Consider the following 24,634-nt stretch of genomic DNA (forward strand, 5'->3'; position numbering starts at 1 on the left):
ATTAAAACAAAAAAAACCCCCACAAAACAAAATACACCAAACACTAACAAAAACCCTACAAACAAGCAAACAAACCCCAACCCACCCTTACCTTCCCAAAATCAAACCAAACTGAAAAGATTTACCTAGGTATAGTAAAACAAAGTTTGGGGTCCAGCGTTCTTACTACACCTCCTTTCTAATGTCACAATTATATTTTCTTTTTATGCTTCATCTATTCCCTTTGTTTTAGCAAGCTGGAAAATAAGAAAATTCTGTCCTGTAAAGGTTAAAGCTGCAGTTTCAAAGACAGAGAGAGTAATTCAGGGTGTGATACATTAGCAACATTTTGTATTTAATTTCTAGGGACTCCATTGCTTAATGTTTGAAGAAATGTATGAATTAAAAAGCTGGGGCATTTTCAGTTTGCAGGTCTGGGGCAGGAATAATGATTTGTTTTACAAGGTGTTAGAGTTCATGGACAATGAGCACAAACACCAAATGAAAATGCCTAACAAAACCATAATGAAAACGTGAATGCTTTTGTACACTGAGTAAGTTATACAGCAAAATAGGTCACAATGGTGCAATACAATGTCATACAAAAACTCTCTTATTCCAAATCCTTGCAAACAAGAAACCAAAAAAAAAACAAACAACTGAAGAGCAACAAAACAACCATAAGAATTTTTTTTTTATTTCCGTACCTTCTATGAAAGTAAAAGCTCTTTGTAACCAGAAAACCTGTGGGAAGTATTGTGTCTGTATTTCTGTGAAACAAAAGAAGTTCCAGGACTGCTCCTGAGAACAGAGATTTTTCCTGTGCTGCCTGTAAGAATCATTAAACACTTAGAACAGAATCATGGAATTGTTTCAATTGGAAAAGATGTTTGAGACCATTGAGCCCAACTGTTAACCCAACACTGCCAAGTCCACCACAAAGCCATGTCCCTGACTGCCACATCTATGCACATCCTGAATAACTCCAGGGATGGTGATTCAACCACTTCCCTGGGCAGCCTGGTCCAGTGCTTGACAACTGTTTCCATGAAGAAATTTTTCATAATAGCCAATCTAAACCTCCACTAATGCAACTTGAGGCACTTTCCTCTTGTCCTATCACTTGTTACTTGAGAGAAGAGATCAAACCCTGCCTGGCTGCAGCCTCCTTTTCAGGTAGCTGAAGACAACAAAAAGGTCCCCCAATGAGCCTCCTTTTCGCCAGGAAAAGCATCCTTCAGCTGCTCCTCACAGCACCTGTGCTCCAGACCCTTCAGCAGCTCCACTGCCCTTCTCTGAACACTCTACAGTGCCTCAATGTCCATCCTGTAGTGAGTGCCCAGAACCGGACACAGCACTCTGGGTGTGGCCTCACCAGTGAGAAATAGAGGGGGATGATCCCTTTCTTTTTCCCCACAAACCAATTTCTTACCAGTCTAATGGCATAAAGAGCTGAAAATGGAAACCTGAACCAGCAAACACACATGAAGACAAAGCACATGTTTCATACAAAGCATTAATCTGCATTTCAGTGGAGCCTGTGTCTGGATCCCATTTCCTTTGTGTAGAACTCTGAAAATATGTACCTGCATGGTTGAGGAGTGTTTCATAAAGATTACAGTTTCTAGAATGCTAGTATTGAAATGTTCAGTGCTGTAATATTGATGCACCACCTAGATATAAGAATGATCAGTTAAGAAAAGACATTAGCTATGATGAAAAATCTCTTATAACTTTGCAAAAAGGAGTGACCCCCTCCCACACTATCTACCTTAATTGATGGAAAGTGCTGCAGCTAATTAGTGCTCAAGAAGAGCTTGTAATCTTCATTGTTCTAGTCATTGTTGTGGCAGCCATCACCAAGGTGCAGAGGTTACAAAATGCCTGACTATTTTCCTGCAAGTCTGACTATCTCCAGCAAGTTAAGCCCAGTGCAACTGTACTAGTGAAAAAAAAAGAATAGTTGCTGTGAAAGGCACAGGCTGAGAATTTCCATTTAATCTGCTAGTTCTCATAAGCTTTTGCAGCTAAACAGCTTAAGAACAACACCTTATAAAATTTACTATGAACATGCTACCAGAATAAAACAAAGAAGGCGCCTACAGAACTCAGGCCATTGAAAACAAAATCACAATTAGTAGCTTCCCAGAGGAGCTATGAAGATTCCCAGCAGCTGAGAATCTGGCCTTGACCATTAGCCTGAAAGGCTGGATTGAAACCAGCAGAACTTCCCAGACAATTCTGCCTGGTCCCTGAGAGTTCATTCTAACCTAAGATGAAAAATAGTATTAATTCATTTTAAAGATGTGACATTATACACACTTAACTGCAAGGTTACACTTTTCCACTGTACTTCACAAATATGGCTATATCCTTTGGAAGAACATCCTCCTTTTTCTGAACAACCAGTGAAAGCAATAACATTATGCTTTACTTTCTTGAACAGATGCCCAGCAGGTCTGCATAAGCACAAAAGTACTAGTTTGGAAAACAATGTATCTTAAAGCAGAGGGATTTTGCATTTGGGTTAATAATCATAGTATAGATTTCTTTTGCAAAGAGGCACCTTTACCTGAGTTCTCTGGTTATTCTGGAGTATTCTGTTCATGTAAAACATATGCAAAATTACTTATATGCCTTTAAGGCCCATTTTGGGGAAGAAAATAATACACTGAGATTTTCTTTCATTGACAAATGTGTTTGTACACTAAACATATTTAAATTTACTTCTGAAAAAAGGAGCTGAAAACATAGCATATTTTAATATTCCAGATTTTTATTAATAGGAACTAGTTTAAAATACTTTACACATAAAAGCACAAAAAAGATCTCCTAAATGGAAATTAGGAACAAACCATCCCATGCACACATTCTATCCCACTGCAGTTTATGGATCTCAATATGTCCATCTACCAGTGTCAGCCTTTAATATTTTCCATCACGGACTCTAATTTCTCATTAATAGTCTGCAACCAGAAATCCTAACTCTTGGTTAGAATGGAATCACAAATCCATCTATCATTCACTCTGAAAATGAGAAAATAACTGGAAAAACTCTTGCATGGCACTTAAGAGTCCTTATCACCAAGACTTGCAGACAAATGGCAGGGAAAGCCGGATGAATTATGAGAGACAGGACACAACTTTAAGTGAAAAGGTTGAAAAGCTATGGAAACTACTGCCCTTCTCTCTTGAGTAGCACACATTTTTCTAGTTCCACATAATATTTCAAAACTTAATCCCTTTGGTCACCCCACTGCTTGGCCTCTCTCTGAATTCTCTTAAATCCTTTCTGCACAGAGCAATGATACCTTCAACTCCTGAAGAAAGTACATCTGCAGTGCTTTCCAATGTCATGGAAACCAGACACAAATTTCAACTACAAGTCATTCTTTCATTCTCTCCGAGCATTAAAGAGGCATGCAATCACATCTTTATCAGCTAAACCTCCATCTCACCTAAAAAGAAACTGAAATTTCTTGGCTCAAAGAGCAAACATATTCTTCCTGACACAGCAACCTACAGAGTTAAAAAACCCTTGCAAAGAATTCTCCCAAACTTCTCAACTGCAAGAACACACCAGCAAAAGAAGCATGCTGGGACTAGAACAACCTGGAATGATTTTTAACAGACTCCTGTAAGAAACAACTGGATCTCCCACATCCTGAATTGTCCCAACACCATGCCATAACCCACAGATTTTTTTATGACAGAAATAGGGAAAAAGAAAGGCTATTTTTTGTCTTGAAGATGAACTCTCTTGAGCCAAAGCAGAATTCATGTCAGAGAGTTCAAACACTGTCATTCTCTGTATATGGTCCAAGCAAAAGTCTTCTGCCTGAGAGGAAGAAAAGTTACTACTGCCCTCTCTCAAAACATCACCCTGAAACATTATTTTCTTTTTTATTTACTAACACAGAACTTCATTAAATATGAAGAAAAATATGTTGCAGATTCTCGGTTGCAGCAAATTGCCATCTTTTCACTAGTCACTGGATTTCCTGTTTCATTGAAAGGAGAACATGAACATTCCCAGAATTGCAAATGCATTAAAATAATTTCAACGTTCTGTAAATCAAGGTACACATTGTTGCAGGTGTTGGGAGGAAAGGGTTAAACCCACAAGATTTGTTAAGGAGGAAATAATTTCACTCCGAGTGACCTTGCAGCTGGGAACACTAAGAATTTTGGTGTGGGGAAACTCCAGTTTTATGTCTGCTGTTGTTCATCCTCTGCCTGTTTTGAGGAGCAGAATTCCTGTGTGGAGACAACACACTGTCAGAGATATGCTTGAGCCTTCTTTCTGCCAGGAGGAGTGAGCATAGAAGCACAGCCTTGTGATAAACTGCTCCTGCAGGAAACCTTTGACATGTTGGGGACAGCAGCAGCTCCACCCCACCCCTGCTGTGCACTAGGATGAGCGGAGCCTAAGAGAGCCTGTACCTCTGCGTGTCTCTCTTCACGAGGATGAGCTGAGCCTAACAGAGCTGGGTCTCTGTGTGTCTCTGCTGCCCGGTGTTGTCAGTGAGATGATGAAATAAATCTGCTCTTTGCATTTCAGCCGAGGCTTCCTGGTTGTCCTGGTTACCTGTGAGTATTGACTCATACAGCAGGTCACTCATTACTCAGTGGTGTGTCACAGGCTCGTGGTACATCCTGAGGAACAAGCTGGAAAACACTGCTACCTATTTCTGTTACCACATCTTGTATTCTTCAAGAAATTTATTCTTCTTTTGTGAGAAAATAGAAAACTAAGTAATTTCAAGCTATGCCATTGCTGGTTCACAGGTTCATACTAAAATTGCCAGCTTTATCAACATGTACATTCATCTAGAAATACCAAGGCATGCTACCAAATACAGGTGTAAAAAATGCTTTTGAAAGAGCAAGAGAAAAATGTTCTGTCCCCATTACTATAATCCAGAGATCAGGCTTGCTGCTCTCCTTAACTTGAACAGCACCATGGGATTTAAAGCCTCAGAAAGTGTGACCCTATAGGCCATAAATAGCCGCCATCTGCCACAACCTTCAGCATGTCACCCAACCTATGGATTCTCTTCCAGCATTTAGGGATCTTCTTGGCAGCATTCCACCTCTATCTTGGAGAAAGAATCAGAATATATGCCACAGTACTTGCTTCTTAATGGAAAGGGCCTTGGGCAGGTGAGCAAGTAGGAAACCACAGCATACTCCAACATATAGAATTTTGGGAGACCAGGACTGGTATAACTTTTTGGAACTCACAGAATTCCAAGTTTCAATTTCATCAAGAAGAAAAACAGGAAGCTAGCTCAGACTGGAGACTTTTGGTGTGAAACAAGCGCAAGTCCTTACAGAAGAATTCCTGCAGAAATAACACAGAAGCCCCTCTGGGCAGAGACCTCCATTTTCCTTTACTTTGGTGAAAAATGCACAAAAAGAAACTCAGGCAGGAGAAGGCCTGTGCTCCTCACCACATAATACACTATTTTTCCTAGCAATGCAATCTTATAACATACCTGTTGGGAAATCAGCTATTCTTGGAGCAGCATTTGAATTTCCAGTATGGAAATACATGAAATGCATGACGGAAGTTGTCAGAAACAGCTGAACAGTCCCTGAATAATTGTAACATTTTCCACAGGAAAGAAAAGTCTGCAAATCTGTACTGGCATAAAGAGTATGTCAGAAGCACCAAGAAGAATAAAAAGAAACTAATTACCTCCCTGACACTCTGGTGCTCTTTACTTGATCTATACATAACCTAACATTTAAACCGTCAGACTAACTTTTGAAGCAGACATTTGGAGCTGGAAGTTCATGTAATCTGGGATATTTCCCCCACTCAAGCTTGCTGATTTGATTTTTAAACACCTTTTCTTCCTATCTAAACATATCTGCATTTAGAGAAACATAGTAGTAGTATTTTTTCAGTTCTTACACACAGATGGTTACATTAGAGCAGTGGGAATGCTCTGAACATGGGGACTAAAAGGTGATGGATTAAATGCCCTCAAGGATCCTGTGACTCTGCAGATCTGGTCTTGAATAGAAAGACACTTTTTCAGAACCTGAGTTCTGTCCAGAGGTCAAACTGGAGAATATTCCAAATACAAGAAAACAAACCAAAAAAGCTCCCTTCCTAGCTATTGCATCTATTCTTCACAGGCAATCAGAAACCAAAACAACAGAGTAAAAAAGAGCCCAACAGCATGCTAAACCACGAGGTAGTACCTTTGGGAGGCTTTGATTTTAAAATTGATAAACCTCTACTGCAAAATGAAAAAGCACAGGACTTCAACTACCTGATTGCAGCAGACTATTCCAAGTCTCCGAATCTTCATTTTTTTCTTTCAAAAGATATTGGATATTGTCAATTGAAAATATTTTGCAATTTGTCAAGGTAAGATACCATCTCACCTGTTTAAATCTTCCCAAATTCAGATAGCAATCATATCTGCACTGATTGTTGAGCTGATTATTACAGATAATCTTTCTCCTCAAAAGCACTCGGGAATCAAAACCACATGCCCTGAGCTACAATCTGTCATCTCTCATAAAAATAAAAATGAGCGTGTTTAGAGAACATTAGAGAGATCTTAAGGGAGAAGAAGCACTGCATTTTCCACTGTTCTGGAAATATGTGACAGGCAGAAACTTATGATGCCTTAACCTGTAGCTAAAGCTGATTTACAACCAGTGGAGCTTCAATTTAATTCCAAATGAATCGGAAGTGTTTGACACACACAGAAGAAAAAAACTGAATCCTCAGAACAGAAGAACTGCTGTCTCTTCACTGCTCTGTCAGGCAAAGGTCCAGAGCCCTTGACACAGAGACAGCCTGAATTTTGGCCTGTAAAACATGCAGATGGTTCCTGTGCTGCTCAATTGTCTCAAGGTAGAAACAGCTCAGCTTCAGAGCCATTGTGAAGAGGGGACCAGGAATTGGGAACCCCTGGCTGGATTCTTTTTTTGTTTTACTGTGCCCTTAGCTGTTTTATTTCTTTCTGCTTCTCCAAGCTTAAAGAAGTTTGCCTTATGGGACAGATGACTGTATTTAAACAGAGGATGTTTTCTTTTGTTTTCTTCACAAATAAGGCCTCAAATACGCTGTGACAAAGGAAGGTCAGGAAAATACACAGCCATAAAGCTTTTTGAAATTTCTCATTTTAAAAGGTATATGTCATGTTACACCTTCTTAGAAAATGGGAAGGATACTTACCGTCAATCCTTGTTCTCCTGGTTTTCCTGGCTCACCCTTTAAATAAAAAAAAGGAGTGAATAATTTCAGCAACATATCTTCAATCCAGTTTTCTATCTAGCAACAAATTATCTTAAAAATATTCTTAAACAGGTATGGCAGCTAACTGCACATTAAACATAATAATTTTTTGTTTTTTAACATGGTAGTTCAAATCACAGATATCTTAAGTACTACTTCACAATCATGTAATGGTATAGTTCTCAAGGCAACAGTTAAGTATTGGTGTTCTGACTCTGTCCATTGATTCCAAACATAATATTCTATTCCACTGTGCTAAAGGACACAGAGAAAGGCTATTTTCACATTTGTGCTGTACCCCACAGTTTATACATTCCAAGATTACTAGTCTGTATCATCACCTCAGTCAGCAGGCAGAACTTACTTTTGTCAATTACCACATTCCATAAAACCATGAATATTGGTATTTTGAAGCCATGAAATAATTACTCAGCTGTTATATACCTGGACTGGCTTTCAAAATGGTAACCCATTATTTCCCTAATATATTCTCTTTCTGTGTGCACAACTCTACATACAGTCAGAATTTATCTTCTCCCCTTTCTTCCCATATGAACACATATACAGTAAAACATATCAGTCATACAATACAGGCTAAAAATACCCATCCAAAAAAATCCAGAGCTCTTATCATTTTAGTGGTCTGCTTTATACATCACTCCCTTGAAAACCCTACTGTGCACAGGTCAGTCCATGCACTATTGTATCAGCACAGCTGCAGGGTCTTCTGTAGCAGTTTTGTCATAAAAGAAAGCCTGTCATAAAATTGATGAGAGCTGTTCTGATGTCGTTGTTCCTGGCAACTGAAAAGAAGCAGAGCTGCTTCCCTGGTTATGTGTGCACTACACTCAGAAGCAAACATGCAGCATCTGCAAGCACACCAAGGACAGCTGGGAGCAAGAAGCCATGGAGGCACACACATTTCTGGCCAGCCACTGCCCCAAAACACCATCTTACAGCTGTGGCAACTGTAAACCTTCTTGCTTGAGAAGGACAGGCTGGAAGAGAAGCCCTGCTTTGTCTGACCCTGCAGAAGAGGCAATGTCTGCCTAATGGCCATTGGCCACTCTGTGGACACCCTCCTACAGCTGTGTGATGCTGCAATGCCCCAGCTCATAGCACAGTCCAGCTGCTGTGTGCAGCTCACAAGGTCCACACAAGTCTTTACCTCAAAGACAAAGCTGTCCTTCCCTCTCAGCTAAGTTCTCCCTTACAGCTCTCCTATTTGACTGTGTTTCACACAGCCATGAGGAACAAGCCTTCTGAGGATCAGGAACTTTAACCTGAGAGTACAGAACAGTAGCAAGGGGGAGCAAACTGGATGGTTTTTACCTGAGTTTGTATCTGATTCTAAAGCAGTATTATGAACTAATTTTCCATAATGTTATGGGGCTTAAGATAGCCACAGCTTAAAAACTATAAAAAGAAACTCCCTCTTGCCATCTAAAGACAAAATCACTACAGAACTATTATAAATGGAATGACCTCATTGCATAAAATGCATGACTTTCCTGTTATGAGAAACACTTTGCTAAAAAGCACAAAGCAACACATAGCCACACTGTAACTAGCAAGGCCAGCTGCTTCTGCCAGCGCCATCTTCTGTATGTGAAATATTAAAACACTATCACTGCAGTCAGAAATGGATTCTGGTTTCAGTCTTGCCCTTACTAGATCAAACCAGCACCAACTCTGTTGACCACAATCCATTTAACCACAATAAAAGAACACAAAAGAGACCCAGAAGAGGCCCAGAGCCTGATGTGCCACACGACCAACAAGAAATGAGAAGTTTGCCAAAGTAAAGCATCATGAGAACTACAGACTTCTAATGTCATTTCATAACCCTGAGCTAGAACTTATGAGGGCAAGAGTGCTAAAAAAGCCAAGCCAAAACAACAACAGCAACAGCAGCTCTAGAGTCTTAGATGTCTCAACCAGCCAGCTTTGCTGGATTTTCACAGGAAGTTTTAGCAGCATCTTACTATTACTATGCTGTATTACATTTAGGTTAGTACCTAAATAGGGTTAGAACAGGAGTGTAGGTATTTTCTTTCTCAGTTTTAGCTAAAAAGGCCCTGTAGGAAAAATTTATGCTGTCCTGGCCTCATGTAACAAGTGATGCTTTTTCTTCAAGTTTCTGTTTCCAGTGCTGGTCCTCACCTTGCTGGTTCCCCATGCGCCTTCTTGGCCACAATCTTCACTTTTCAAGGATGTGAATGTGTGTGTGCATCTGTACATGTACTATTTCATTTTTCATGTCTCTCTCCTGCCTGTGATTTCTTTTCCGCACTGATAACACAGTGCCATTCATGGTGAAAACAGAGATACCTCTTTCAAAGGAATAAAAATTAAGAAGAGCACAAAATATGAAACTAAAATCAAACATATACTTTTCTAAAAAGTCATGTGTTTAGGCATCTGTTTAAAAAGTGTGGGATTCATCCTGTGCCTAAAACAAACAATACACAATGTATTGGATTCTGCTGCTTATCCTTATGAAGTATGGGGGCTGACTCAAAGAAAGTGGTACTGTTCTTCTTGTTTAAAGATGGCAGAATCTAACTCCAAACTTCATCATACCCTGGGCAGCTTTAGCAGTTTATTACTTTATTCCATGGCTTTTGAGGTTAAACCATTAAGAAGTGAGAAGTCAAGCACATCCATGCTATGAGGTCTCAAATTCAGTTTTATCTTGAAGTTTGAATAGAAACATTTACTACTCGTGGAAAGGGGCAGACTCTCCTCACACAGCTATTAAACGTCACTGAGAAACCTTAGAAAGTGCAGGGAAAGTGCCAGGCGTGGGATGCAAGGAACCTTGGTGTTACTTCTGGCCCTGCTATACACTTGTTCTGTGTGTGGGGGACTTCAGCTACACCTTGAGACCTGCCTGTGGTTCAGCTTCCATATGTCTTACTTGCCAGTCTGACCTCAGAAAATGTCTTTGACACTCTGCTGGCATACACTTGAGAGAAATGTGCACACCAAAGCAGCAACAGAGTAACTCACCGTTAAGCCAGGCATCCCACGAGGACCATCTTTGCCGGTATCTCCTGGGGGACCTCTGGGTCCTGGTGGCCCTGGAGGTCCAGGGGGTCCAGCTTGTCCTTGGTCCCCCTAAACCAACAAAAACTCGTCACAAATTGGCTTTGGAGGCATCAACCACATAAAAACACATCAATTCACCCATAAAGAGTGCAAGACAGGCTGGAAGAAGCTGCCATGAAGTGGGCAGTGGCTTCTTCACTGCTTATGGCAGAAACAGCACTTTGCCTTGAAGACCAACAGTTTGTATAGGTCCAATGCAATCAGCCACAGAGCATAAGGTTCAGATTCTAAACTGCTTGTTTTACCAAGCACATATGACAAAATTTGGGATGGTCTTGAAATATTTTATTCATCTAGTTCTCCAGAGCAAGTGACTGTTCTTGATAAGCATCTGTTTGCTTCATGATTTGCATAATCATAACAAAGCTGAGGCAAAGAAGAAAAGTCGCATCTGAGAATATACAGATTTGCACAGCAATTTTCCAAGCCCATGAATGATACATGGATAGATTTCAAACCTGAGGATGGAAAATAACTCCTTCTTGATGGAGTTGTACATAATTTTCCATCTGTTTTGGGAGGCTGTTTTATAGTGACAATTAGCTAACTCTCTTCATTTTTACCTATTAATTTGTTAAAGTCAATTTTCAAGAGAGTTGCCAAAACATATTGCCTTCCCCTATAAAAAAGAAAAAACACCCCAAAATGGTGCTTTAGTTATTTCCAGCACATCACTGCAAACCACTGGAAAAAAGTTCTGGCATCTCAAACATGGCTCATTAGCAAAGCCACCCACGGTATTTTAACTGGTAATACCATTAACAGTTGCTTCATTTCAAAGTATTTTCAAGTGAACAACCTGCTATAAGAAGGCATCTGACAAAAAGGTACAGCAAAGAGTAAACTGAATGTAAAGAAGAACCAGACTCCAGCGAGATGAAGCACTACCTTAATGAGGCGGCGTTTAATGAGCTGCTGATCAGCAGAGAGAAACCCATGATTGATTTTAGGAAACACCATCTGATCAGGCAGGTGAGGTCAAAGGTTGAAGGTCAGAGATGAGAGAATTGAAGAATAGACATCAGAAGGCCCGAGAAAGAAATAAAGACATATTCATTAGATTTGTAACAGCTATTATAATATGAACTGGTGCTTCTGCCTGAAAGAAACTGTGCATTTTATTTTGGAAAAATAAAGTACAGGACATACTGTTATGATTTAAATCATATACAGTGACTTAAATGCATAACTGTTTTCTCTCTAGATTTTGCATAAGAACTCTGCATGTGTATTAGTTTTTTCATTACCCAGGCTCTAAAAATCAGTATTTCTATATATTGTTCTTTCAGCAAAGCTTCTAGAGACAAAGCACCAGTTCAACTTTCAGTCAGATTTTCTAACCAGCATAGTGTGCCATGAAGAATGGTGTTATTTTTACAAGGTCTGAAGCTCCAGCTTGACCAGATTGCTTCCTGCTTAATTTGCAAATCCACTTTGAAAAAATCTGGATGTACAGATTAAACCTCTGATATCTAACACAAATATTTGACTCTACGTGTAACCAGTAAAGAGTTCACTGACATTTTCCACACTCATGTATGCCTCAGGGAAGCAGAACAACAGAAAAAACTCATCTGAAAATAAAATACTGACCAAGACCATGGGGAATGTAGGCATTTCCAGGGGTACACAGTCATAGATTTGATTCCACGCTCTGCATTAGAAGTACTTAGATCAATGCAAAGGCAGTGAGGGCTGGCTTAGATCCATCACAAGAATTCACTGGTATTTCATGCTAAAAACACTTTTTCATGTGCACTTTTATGCTGATACAGAGAGACCTGACTGAACAGGTACATGTCAACCACAAACCTTGACGGTGAGGATCTGATTACTGTGCAGAGCAGCAACTGTGGGGAAGCCTGGCAGACCCTAGGGACACAGCACAACATGGTACGAGAACAGCACGGCACAAACATCACAGAGACAATTTACTAACAGACAAACAGAATAAACACCACGTTTAGTACACCCCACACTGCTGACAGACAGGGAACGGCCTCTCTGTCATATGGGAAACAGAGTGAGGTCTGCACTGCACTGCAGATGCAAGCTGATACTTCACAACGAGAACATCAAGAGATTTTAGAAGGAGCAATCCCATGAAGGTGTCTTTCTTTAAAATTACAATAAATTGTTATGATCATTTGAAAATTGTTAAGTCTATCAGCCAGCAGATGGTTGACCCGTTTTCAATTGAAATTTACTTCAGCACTTTGAGATCTATGTGGAAAGCCTTGACTCTGGATTGCTGCAGAAGCTGACAGCAATGACAGTATACTCTGAAGAGCTTTACATAATTAATGTCCTTCTCCTCACATTCTGTTTAACATATGACATTCAGAACATAAATTGGTAGCACATACACAACTATGAACACTGAACATAAATCTACTGCTAGATCTTGGGTCGTCCATAATGGCTATGGTCAAACTTTTCAAGACATACACAGCAGTATTTTCACATCCATTTTTACCCCCTCAGCTGCTATATGCCACATATGGTTTCTCATATTCTACTCTACCAAGATTTGCAGAACTTGTACTGTACTGGCACAAAAAGGGAAGAGTGTGGTGATTGTGGCCTGCTGTCACACTGTAAGGAGGTGAATTTTGCTCTCAGTTCAACACCTTTCTTGAGCTGCCTTGTGAGTTGTGAATTAAACCGTCTGATAAAGCCAAAAAGCTTATGCAGTTGAGCAGTGAATTCCTAAAGAGAAGGAAATGCCTAAGTCCTCTCCTTGCCTTTAGCATAGCACACACTGTTAGAAGGAGAGGCTTGTTCAATGGCAGAGAGACATTAGGCTGAGGAACATTCAATAAAATACATCCAGGGAGCTCTAAGCCTTCTGTGTGGCCACAGACCACCTTTATGAGGTAGAGTTGGCAGCACAGCCCCTCTGGTGGCTCCTCCTGGAGCAAACAGCTGCACCACGCCAGCTTAGCACCTCCTAAAGGGAAGGCTGTGCCCGGCTCTTGCTGCCAGGCAAGGGCCCTTCTGAGGAGTCCTGTGTGAAGGCTCTGCTGGTGCAGCCCATGTTGCTGGAGCACATGAGCTCTTTGCAGCCCAGCTGGCCTGCTGGGGAGCACCAACAGGCCAGGGCTGCCTGCCAGGTCTCTCAGCTGCAGCAGATTCTTTTAATGTGGCAAATACTTGCTCTGTTCATCACACCAGAGAGCCTGTGGATCACAAAGACTGCACCAGTCTTTACAAAAAAGGCAGAGTTACTTTTTGATGCATACATGTTCTTCAATAGCATCTTGGAGTTACATTTAGCATTTTTATTCCTGCTCTACACCTGTGAGATGAAGCTGAGACCCCGTAAGTTGATTCTGTAAAGCCAGTGGCTAAATGCAGCTTTTCCATTTCACTGGGATGAGCCACAGTGTGGGTAACTGCATTGCTCAGTGACCTGAAATCTCCTCTTTAGAAACAAATAAACAGAAAACAAAACCAAAAAAGGCTAGAACTCACAACATATAAAGGGACTCACTCCTGAGACACTGATAGGACTGGAATGATACATCATTTAGGAAACAGATGTATCAAGTATTCATTTATCTTATTATGGAATATAAATTAAAGAAGTTATTAGAGAGTAATGTGTCAGAATCTTTACATCTGTGACTCATTAGCCCTGCTGTGCACATGATCCATTTCTCCTCTAGATAAAACTACAACACCCATGTAATGGAAACAAGCACAAACAAGAAATCTACATATGAAGATAAATCTGAATAGCAAGCAATAAATGACATTTATTGAAAAAATGGATAAACAGAAAATTTTTAAACTACTTCATTTTTACTCATCAGTCTTTAGAATTACAGCACAGTAATTTTCAGTTACCTCTAAATTAGCAGGTTTGCAATTTAATGTTTTAAACTCATATTAATTTTGATTTATTTCATCTTCAACATGAAGGGGAACTGAGAATTAATTAAGAAAGGTGTTTATTCAGAAATTCAGTGGTTTGTCATGAAAGATTTTCTTTCTCCTTGAGACGAAATTACTTTGGAAAGATTTGTGTAGCTGTACACAGAACCATTTACATTCAGCACTTCACGGTCCAGCCCCAGCATTCCCAAAGCTTCCCAACACCACACAGGCAAATTCAAGATTAGCTGTCACTACTGCAGTTTTCTGCCTACAACATGAACAACACATGAGAAAAGGGTCCATCCCATTCTTCCATCTGCAGCTTAGTTCTTCCAGCTTGTTCCCGAGTAGGACAAAGCTTTCCTTCCTTTGCCCAAAGTGGTCATCATCTTAGACCCAGCAGTCAGACACATGCAATGCCAGTTTGCACCTGGATCATCTACCCACGAGTAACACGTATCTTTGGAGAGAGCCAGAAACATGGGAACGCCAAATGGAACCCAGCAAGTCACTACAATAGGTCCATAGTTTTTGCATGTGTGGGAGGCTTTAGAAGGCATTGCACCCTCTGGCATCCATGAAAGCTAATGCTGGCACACAATGAGCTTCTAAAAAGGCATAAAAAGAGCTATCCTTCCCACAAAAAGAGTTCTCTTCCTTTCCTGTCACTCTGCTATAAATATAGCCACAAATATCCCCTGGATCTGTTTTATTTTTTTCCCTATCGAAAGCTGTTCTGAACGACGGATTCAAAGTTACTCAATTTTCTCTTTATTTGGTTTGATTCTTGAACTGCACATAGGAAGGGTTCTTGTTCTACACCCTGGGAGGCCCTAACAGAATACAAAACACTACAGTCATCAACAGCGACCACTGGTCTACTAAATTCCTCTGCTGACAGCTACTCAAGCTCACCCTGAAATGCTAGCTGGTTACAATTTCTAAATTAGCACAGTTGCTGCATGCCTCACTGCCATTTTTGCCCAAATGCCAAGCAAAACATGATGCCTGATGGAGGCCAACAGCCATGGAACAACATTACCCACCTGAAAGTGTAGGTAAAGCCTATTTGCCCCATACAATGGCTATTGAGAAAACCAAGGGATGCCAGAACATCGTAACATTCCCCCATCTGATTTTTTTACATAGATGAAATAGTTCTGCTGTTACACTCATCACAGCCTTGAAGGATGTAATTCTCACTAGCTATCCTAGATTTTTCACAGTACTCTCAGCTTTGTCCATTGGTCCACACGAGGTCGATATTGCAAGGTCATCATAACCTTGTCAGAGGCAAGTATGATAACATTAGGCAGCGGTGTTACTGGTTTTACACTTTGCTCCACACACTCCAGTTTGACTACTGCATTTGCTCAGTATAGTAAATGTCACAGCCCTCTCTAGGATTTTCCTTCTGACCTGCCAATAAACCCAAGCTGCACAAGCTTGCATGTTCCTGTGAAGACATGGTAAATGAGACAGGAATTACCACCTGCTGTTCTCTTGCACTTCCTAAGGTTACAGCCAGCTGCTGCTATTTCACATCAAATCACACAGGCTTCAGGCCGGAGTGATCCTGACACTCTTTATGGCTGCTCTGCCTCTCTCCAACACCACCTCCAGTACTAATTAATCCCTCAGACTGAGCGCCAGTCCTGTGGCTAATTATTGTACCTGCCCTGGGGAATACAGTGTTTGGTATCACCCTGTACAGTGCCACAGACTCTCACAGCAGGAGCCCTCTTATATAATCCTTTTTATCATAACTGCTGCTTTCTCCAGCAGCAAATCTGCTAACAAAAACAGTACACCACAACAAGACAAGAATGCAGAAATTTCTTTTCACTTAGGTGAAAAGAATTCTGATTTGAATACATTATATAATGATCCAGACATTGAAAAAAAATAGTAAAAATGCAGTGTTTAAGATCTAGCATAAACAGATCACTGTAAAAACATTATTTCCTATAACGACCTCTGTGAAATCTACCTGACACTGCATTCAAACTGAATAAAACTGGATAAAACCAACACTTCTCTACTTTTGTCCTATTATTAGGTGAATTTTCAGTGAGGCAAAATGTCTTTTCTACACAACTCCATTATGTATTCTGATAAGTGATCACACATCTGACCTCCATAAAACATCCTTCCTGAAGGCAAACCTGCTACTCTCAGTGAAAGTGGTGGTAGGCATCCAGGTAACTGCAAGATGGGCTGGCCCGTAACCAAGCTGGTTCTCAAAACAAAAATTTTCTCTCCTGGCTTTATTTTTTCACCTGCTGCAGTTATGTGATGCAGGTAAGTGGTACGAGTTTTTTCTCTCATGTTTATTAGGACTGGATTAATTTTTTAAGAGCTATTTTCAATCAAATTTGTCTAATTCAAATGTTCAGTGCTGCAACACTTCTGCGTGACAGCTGTAGTTTGAGATACAACAACTACATGATGTATTTTCAGCCACAGGACAGGGCTGTAGAAAAAGGAACAGGATGTACAGAGACTTCCTTCCTCACCATTCCTCTGGCATTACTAAAAAGGGGCAAGATGCAAACCAACTGGTGGAGAGCGAAGACAGGCACTGCCTGGCTCTTAAGACAGGAATGACAACATCCTCCTCTCGGGAGCAGGTATGTGGCACTTTCTCTGGAGTGTCACAGCTGTTCTGCATTCCCCAAGGGAACCTCAGGAGCTGAACATCAAAGGCATAGCTTGGCCCTAGAGAGTCATTCACAGCCAAAAGGGCACTCCTGTGAACTCCGTCTCTCAAGTCTGAGTGTCCCAATGCTTTAGACAAAGTTGGCAGCCAGCACCATCTGAGATCTTTCCTAACCTCTCCTAGTTACAGAGCTAAGTTACCTTGCCCCAATTTGTTACCCTAGTTTCTCCTTAATGGAAAACAGGGGAGTCACAACAGCCCAATGCCAGTGAAGTGCAGATAATTAATACCAGGAATGGAGTAGGTAAATACCCCTGTTGCCTTCTGGCAGATAAGGAAACAAAGTCTTAGGAATTAAATTAACTGCTCACAGACAAATTGGCGTTAAACCAGATGTCCAGTGGTTTTCTCAATGATTCTGCTTCAGTGGAAGTTGTGGTAACAGAAGGAATCACTAATGCTTTTTTAATGTTCTTATTGCAGCCCACTAAAAGTGCAGTTTGAAACAGTAGCTAGATATAGCTTATATAACTTGACCTACAATTTGATTTGAACTGGTCAATTAACAACAGAAGAAACAACCATGAGTGTAACCACACTGCTAAAATATGAAATTAAAGCAGCACTCTGTGTCTGCTATATGTTTGATGTAACATACAATAAAACAGAAAATATGCTTTTAGACATACGAATCATCAAGAGCAGAAAAAATTCATAGCACTAAATGGAACTTAAATTATGCAAAATTGTATTTCATTAACATGATGCCTTCACTCTAAAACTATATATTTTCGCTTTTACAAGATGTGGAATGAGAATCAAAATTACCAGCACGAAACATTTGGGAACAAATCTTCCTGTAATGCAACTGATTTACCTACATTCATTACAGTTAGCAACGTCAACCTGACCTCACTCCAAAAATCTGAGTTTTGCGTTTGGGGAAGGCAAGAAATCAGATTAGTTTATATGCTTCTATTTACTGTATGAAGCAAACCTCTTCCTTTGTTTAAAAAAAACCCCAAACAACAACAAACAAACCAAAACCAAAATCCCCCATAGAGTACAAAATAGAATGACTTTAAAGGGGGTGAAAAATTAATGGTCATGATTTAATCATCATTCAGTAACTAGTATTTTCTAATTTGTGATTGAGGTGCTGATTCTAAGGACATGAATACAGGTTTTCCATGCATTGTCACTAGGAGCAGGAAAAGGCTCAAAATACTTATTATATATTTCCTATAATAATGCACATATATTAAAAGAAGGCTTTTTAAAACTTTCATTTTAAAATATCAGGTCAAAATTTACTGCTTGCACACTTTTAATTTCCCTCTAATATGGCATAGTTTATGAAAGTTGTGTCTATAATAGAACAAGTGAAGCAATACTTCAATTTTTAAAAAGAGCTTATATTTATACATAGACACACACTTGTATTTAGTTATTTCAATAAATAGACTGCTTCCAGGACTACTTTTGTTAATATTAAGTAATTTCGAAATAGTCTGTCAGCATAGAAGAGCAGAACTTGCAAAGTAATGATTTCTCTCCACCAGGCAGCAAATAAGTATCAAATATATTAAAAGTAAACAGGGGAAGGGGTTAACTAGAAAAGAACATTATATCTCTATCTGAACCTAACTGTTTTAACAGGACTCAAGGAATGTTTTTAATCTTCAAGTCAATAAAGGTTAACAAAATAAAATAAGTTCCTGAGTTCCTGTCTTTTCTACAACTTCATCTTGCCCGCTTAAGATATTTTAGAGATATTATAAGTTCTGTGCCAACCCCAGCCAACAGGAAAATTTATTTAAACATACCAAAAGTAGAAAATTATTTTATAGAATAAGTATGGCTTCTGGGTGGTATCTCATTTCACCTAGACCAAAACCAATATAAAACCAGCTTCTGGCTAATGATTTCCAGCCCTGATAAGAAAGAAATCTCTCATGTATCTGAGATAAAGGACAGAAGATATTTATTATGTCATTTACAGATGGCTGAGAAAAGACTAAGAATTATAGAGTCACTAAAGTTGGAAAATACCTCCAAGATCATCAAGTCCAACTTCCAGCTGAACACCACCCTCATCCACTAGGCAGTCACCAGGTCATGAAAGAATATCAGGCTGGCCAAGCAGGACCTGCTTTTCCTGAATCCATGCTGGCTGGGCCTCATCCCCTGGATGTCCTGTACCTGCTGCATGATCCTGTTCAACGTGATCTGTTCTATAACTTTTCCTGGCACTGAGGTCAGGCCAACAAAACCAGAGTTCTCCAGATCCTCCTTCTGACCATTCTTGTAGCTGGGTGTCACCTGGTCAACCTCCAGTCATCTGGGACCGCCACAGTTAGCCAGGACTGATGATAAATGATGGAGAGTGGCCTGGCCAGCTATTCCACCAGCTCCCCCAGTACCTTCATGTGAACCCATCTGGCCCCAGAGATGTGTGAGTTTCTAAGTGGCACAGAAGGAATAACTACTTCCTCTCGGATTGCAGGGGGTCTCTTCAGATCCCTATCCCTGTCAACCAGATCAGGGGGCTGGCTGCCCTTGGGAGAACCAGTCTTTCTGTTGAAGACTGAGGCAAAGAAGGCATTAAGTATCTCAGGCTTTTCCTCATCCGTGATTATAACACTCCCCTCCATATCCAATAAGACATTCCATACTAGCTGTTCGCATCCCAAACATTCACCTCTGAAGACCTATTTCCATTATCAAGGTTCAGTCTCTACTTGGACAATATAACCTTTGAAATCCTACCATCATGAAATTTTCAAAGGCTTTTTTTTTTTAATTGGACTAGAGCTGAACAACTGGAACTGAGCAGCCTGATATCACCACTTATTCTAACAGTCCACAGGCTAAACTCAATCATTTTTAATTTTCTCATGGTTCAGTACAGTAAAGCAAATCTCCATGGACATTTCATAAAGCCATGCCCTCTGCAAAAAAGAACATCCAAAAGATATACTAACATTACCATTTCTTACACTGGTATCAAGGAAAGCTAGTTCTGCATTTGACCTAAATGTTTAGTCAACCAGAATTTTAGAGTAATTAGAGATCTCATACAAAAATACATAAAGAGATAAAAAATTTTTTCCAAATAAGATCAGGACTCACCATCACTACCTTATTGGTTGTCTCATGTGATTAAAAGCTGTATTAACTTCCTGCTCAAACTCACACTCAGGGTATGAATTTCTATACCACTCACACTACTAGAATGTGTTTTGGCTCATATTTTCTACACAATTCGGACATTGGCAGATCAAGCCAATGGCATTATGAACTAGAACCCTTATGCCAACTCTGCTCAGTGAAGGAGACTGATCCACAGACTGCTTCTGAACACTTAAGAAAACTCCCCAGATTCTTTAATAAAAAGAAAACCAGCAACAGAAAAATCCCCACAAAAACCCAGCCACATTATTCTAAAAATACAAGTGCCTGACCTCTGGCTGGTATTTGCAGGGCTGAGCTCTCAGTGTATGACTCTATTGAAGGTATTTTCAAGAAAACCTGAACTTCAAAGCAGTTCAGTATATATTCTACATGTCCAATGACTGTGAACATTTTGAGATAACTGATTACTGTTTTTATGGTTTGGAAATTATTTCAGAAAGAACAATCCCTCAAAAATCTCATGGTGAAAAAACCTGGGTGTAAGAGAAAACAACAATATCTTTTCCTCTTGCAAAATGTTTTTACAAGTATCTTTCTATTTTCTTATCAGCAGATTTGTGGAAGTTTAAGGTCTCATCTTGACTTGGACAGTTGTTACATTTTATTTCTTTCACAAAAATGCCAGAAGGAAAGAAAGCAGCTTTTCTAAAGAAAAAAGGGTCATTTTGAAATTTCAGTCATAGCTTGGAACACTTAACAGGTTCTGCTAAGTTAAACGCTTGTTTCAAGCCATTATGTAAAAATATAAACCCAAAGAAACTTCAGGCTCCTTATCTGTAAAAGATGAATTAGCATTAAAACGTTCACTGCTCTTAGATATTATATCCAATCTGTCTGCAAACTTGTCAAATCCAAGTGTTAATGTCATGCCCCAGTTACTTTCAGGTATAATATTTCTCAAAAATAATATTGTATGCCACTACCTCCAAACCCATTTATTTTACACACACAGTGATGGAAAACTATGTGCAAAGGTAACCAACCAGGACTAAATGGGTTTAGTTTCATTTGGTGCATGAGTGGGTCACACATAAAAATTCTATTAATTATATTGTAAATCCCCTGGCACAGCAGGATGAGCAGACTCACCCTGAAGGCAGTTATCAGAAGAGATAACTGCTGTACCATGAACCATAAAATGGTCAGAGTCTTCATGGTACTTATTCCTTGTGAAATATGGAGGAGAAAAAAGGAGAAGAGGCTGTAGAACACATTCAGAATAGATTAAGGGAAAACCAACAACACTGGGCAAATTTCCCAAGTTTGACCCATATACTTAAAAAGGAGGTATGTTACTACAACCTGCATGACTAAAGAGTTGGTAAAGTTTCAGCTTGTCCAGAAGATGCTAATCACCACCTCTTCCTCTCCACTGCTGACCTTATTGAATTCCTTTTCTGTAATCAGATACAGAATTCAGTCTCAAGTGCCAGCTGTTGATGCAGATAGAACTTCGTGATGTCCTTATATAAGAATTCCTCAGGTTAGATATTTTCTGCTTTTTATCTGCACTTGATTTACCAAACCCACAAATAGTCATAACCATGATTTGTATGGCTCAGTGAGGACTCTACTGCCTTCCTGTATACGGAGTATGTCTTGGCAAAGCAGGACTCAACAATCTCTGCATAGCAGAGGTCCCACTGCAGTAACACTGCCAAACCTGCATCTTCTTCTTGGGCATTACCAACACTTCCAGACCAGGAACTGAAAGCCACATATGCTTTACTACTTAATAGTTTACATCTACATCTCTTCAAAATTTTGCCAAGATTTCTGCATCAGCATTCCCTTGTGTTGATACCACTTCATTTGTTCTCCAGTATTCAGACCTCTGGGTCATTCCCTGGAAACTTCTCTGACAGTCATAATTCCAGATTCTTATCATCAGCTATGTAATGGTCTTCACAACACTGCCCTTCCATATTTGTTATTGCATCCCTCTCTGATACTGCCATCAAATTTGCTCTCCTGCTCTCTCCTGTGAATGTGAATGTAAGAACGTGCATTATTCTGCATGTAAGGCCACTTAGTGCACTCGATTCTCTCTTATGCCACCTGAATGGAGCATTCTCTCCTAAGCCACAGGCACTGCCCTGCTCTCCTCCCCTGCATCTCTCTCTCCTCACATTCCCTGCGAAGCTCTGTAGCACAGAGCTAGACAAAATACACAGCCCGTATGGCCTCTCAGAGAGACAGTAAATTTGCTCAGAAGTTAAAAGGAAATTTTCACATCATTCAGAACCTTTAGTTTGTGTATTAGTTATCTACAAAAAAGCATGTTGCACTCGTTGTTACCCTCTACTTTATTTTTTATTTATTTAAGTAGTTTTCCAACTCCTACTGAGTTTCAACTGAAAAAAATATTTAAAGCTCTTCACTCTCAGGCTGGTGACTTTATGATGTACAGCCCTAGCACCAAGCATAACAGGGTACCCTGGCAGTTAACAGAACATCAAAATCAGCTGTAAAAGCATGTTGTGACTTTAGATAATCTTATTGGCTGAAAAAAAATGTAAAATCCAATTAAATCAAATTATATGAAACAGAACAGTAGAATGAAATAAAGCTGCAAATTCAAAATATTTAACATAGTTAACAGAAGAAAATAATCCATGGAATATACTGTTATGGGAAAAATTATAAACATGTAACCAAAGAGAGTTACTAGATCATCTGAACAATGTAACCAAGCGTTTTCTAATGAAGCACAGATGTAAAGAGTGAACTAGCACAGCGAATCCATTCGAACTTACACTCCTGTATTCCTCTACTTCTCTGTTAAAATAAACATGACATTTAGAAATTAAAAGGATCTTCTCATTTCCTCAATAAAACCATGTTCTAACTGTCTGGATTGTAACGACAAGGTGATAATATTGTTATTATTAAAAACATTAAGTGCATATATGTCAGGAAAAAAGCTAATACATGCATACATTATATTTGTTTATAATTCGCTAAATATTAGCTACATTTTACGTGAAATCCAGAAGTATATTTATTAGAAAGCCACTGGCCCTCTGCCTTGTGGAAGCCCATGCATGGCATGAACACTGCTGGGGAAAAGGAATGGTTTGGTTAGGAAAGCCAGCTTTAAACAGCAGAGCAAAATCACTGTGGAACCTGCTTCCTCCCACAATGGAAACTTTACACTTTGGGATCACTCAAATCTTCCCAGGCACTTCCTGCTCACGTTACTGTCCTGCAGACACTTCAACATGCAGGGTAAATGCAGCTAATAAGCATAATTAGCTCAGACAGTGTATTTTAATTTAGTTTTGCACTAAAGACTAATTGCCTACTCAGCGAAGGGGAAGTGGAACATTTTTTTAAGATGCTTACCCGAGGGCCCTGATCACCTTGATCTCCCTGCAAAGTGGAAAGATGAGATGATAGGTTTAACACAGCATCTGTGTGCTACCCAGCTCTCTTACATAATCTAACATTTCACTGCATCAATACAAACAGTCTCTTGAGTTCATGCTGGGAAGGCTTTCCAGTCACCGTGTAAGAATCTCCCGAACATCAACTCACCTTCTCGCCTTTTGGACCAGGAGGGCCCTGAAAGAAACAAAGGCAAAGATTATTGACTGATGCTGATGAAGTCCTGGGACACAGAAAGAAACAGGTCTGTGTCAATCTGCAATTTCTTCCCAACAATATATTTCCTTATAATTTTAACTTCAAATGTCAGTGATATTCCAGAGATGGTTTCATCACTGTAATAATAGGAACTGCACACTATTTCTTGAATAGTTTGCTAATGTGCGTTGAATCAGTCTACTTAGACAAGCAAAACTATGCCTGAAATAGCAAAATAGCTACAGATTTCATTTAGGGACAATAGTTTATCTCCTATCAGATAAAAAAAAAAAAAGTTTTCTTAGACTGTAAAAATTCTTTGCAAGTGCACTTAATAAATTCAAATACATATAAATCTGTCATGTATTTTGGCACCCTCCTTGTATTAGATTGCCAAAGAAAAACAGATTTGAAATTCTAAAAGTAGGGTTTTCATTCCTTTCTTTGGCAATACTGATGTTTAGTCTCAAGCAGAGTGTTTAGGCAAAATGAGCACTTTGTATAACATGATTTTGTAGGAGTATTACTTTTTGTTACTTACCACACAACAAACAGTAAGGTGACAGAATCACAAATAGGAAGTCCTTTCCTATTCCATTTTTATTGAGCACTTTCCAGAAAGCTAGCAGCAGGTTTCTAAACCACCAGTTTTTCAGGTTAGTATCTTGTGAATAAAATGCTATCAGTCTGCAAAAAACTGTCTGCTTACACAGTGCAGACTCTACCTCCAGCTTTCTGAAAGATATGCAGGTGTTTCATTACAAAGAAGGACCTGAGATACATATGAAAGCAGCTGTAAACAGAGAAGGAGCCATTCAAGCCAGCATGGTTAACTGTGATAACACAAAGAGAGTGTGTGGCAGTGTGTGTGTGTGTTTGGGAGGGTTTATGCAGAACAAGAAAAGATTGTCACTAACAACACTGGTAAAAAATTCATGTGGTTCATATAAATGCAATGGAATTGA

General features: G+C 39.6%; 1 protein-coding gene across 1 annotated transcript in view; it reads right to left on the minus strand.

Annotated features, from left to right (window-relative positions):
* The window catches only part of COL25A1 (collagen type XXV alpha 1 chain), a 297,986-nt gene that overhangs the window by 78,932 nt on the left and 194,420 nt on the right, over window positions 1-24,634 (minus strand). The window contains exons 6-10 of the mRNA XM_039710662.1: window positions 23,622-23,648; window positions 23,430-23,456; window positions 11,240-11,311; window positions 10,253-10,360; window positions 7,181-7,216 (exon numbers count right to left, since the gene is read on the minus strand). Of these exons, the coding sequence (XP_039566596.1) occupies window positions 7,181-7,216; window positions 10,253-10,360; window positions 11,240-11,311; window positions 23,430-23,456; window positions 23,622-23,648 (270 nt within the window). The remainder of the gene's footprint in view (window positions 1-7,180; window positions 7,217-10,252; window positions 10,361-11,239; window positions 11,312-23,429; window positions 23,457-23,621; window positions 23,649-24,634) is intronic.

The sequence above is a fragment of the Passer montanus genome, unplaced genomic scaffold (genome assembly GCF_014805655.1).
Source record: "Passer montanus isolate IOZ18808 unplaced genomic scaffold, ASM1480565v1 scaffold23, whole genome shotgun sequence".
NCBI lineage: Eukaryota > Metazoa > Chordata > Aves > Passeriformes > Passeridae > Passer > Passer montanus.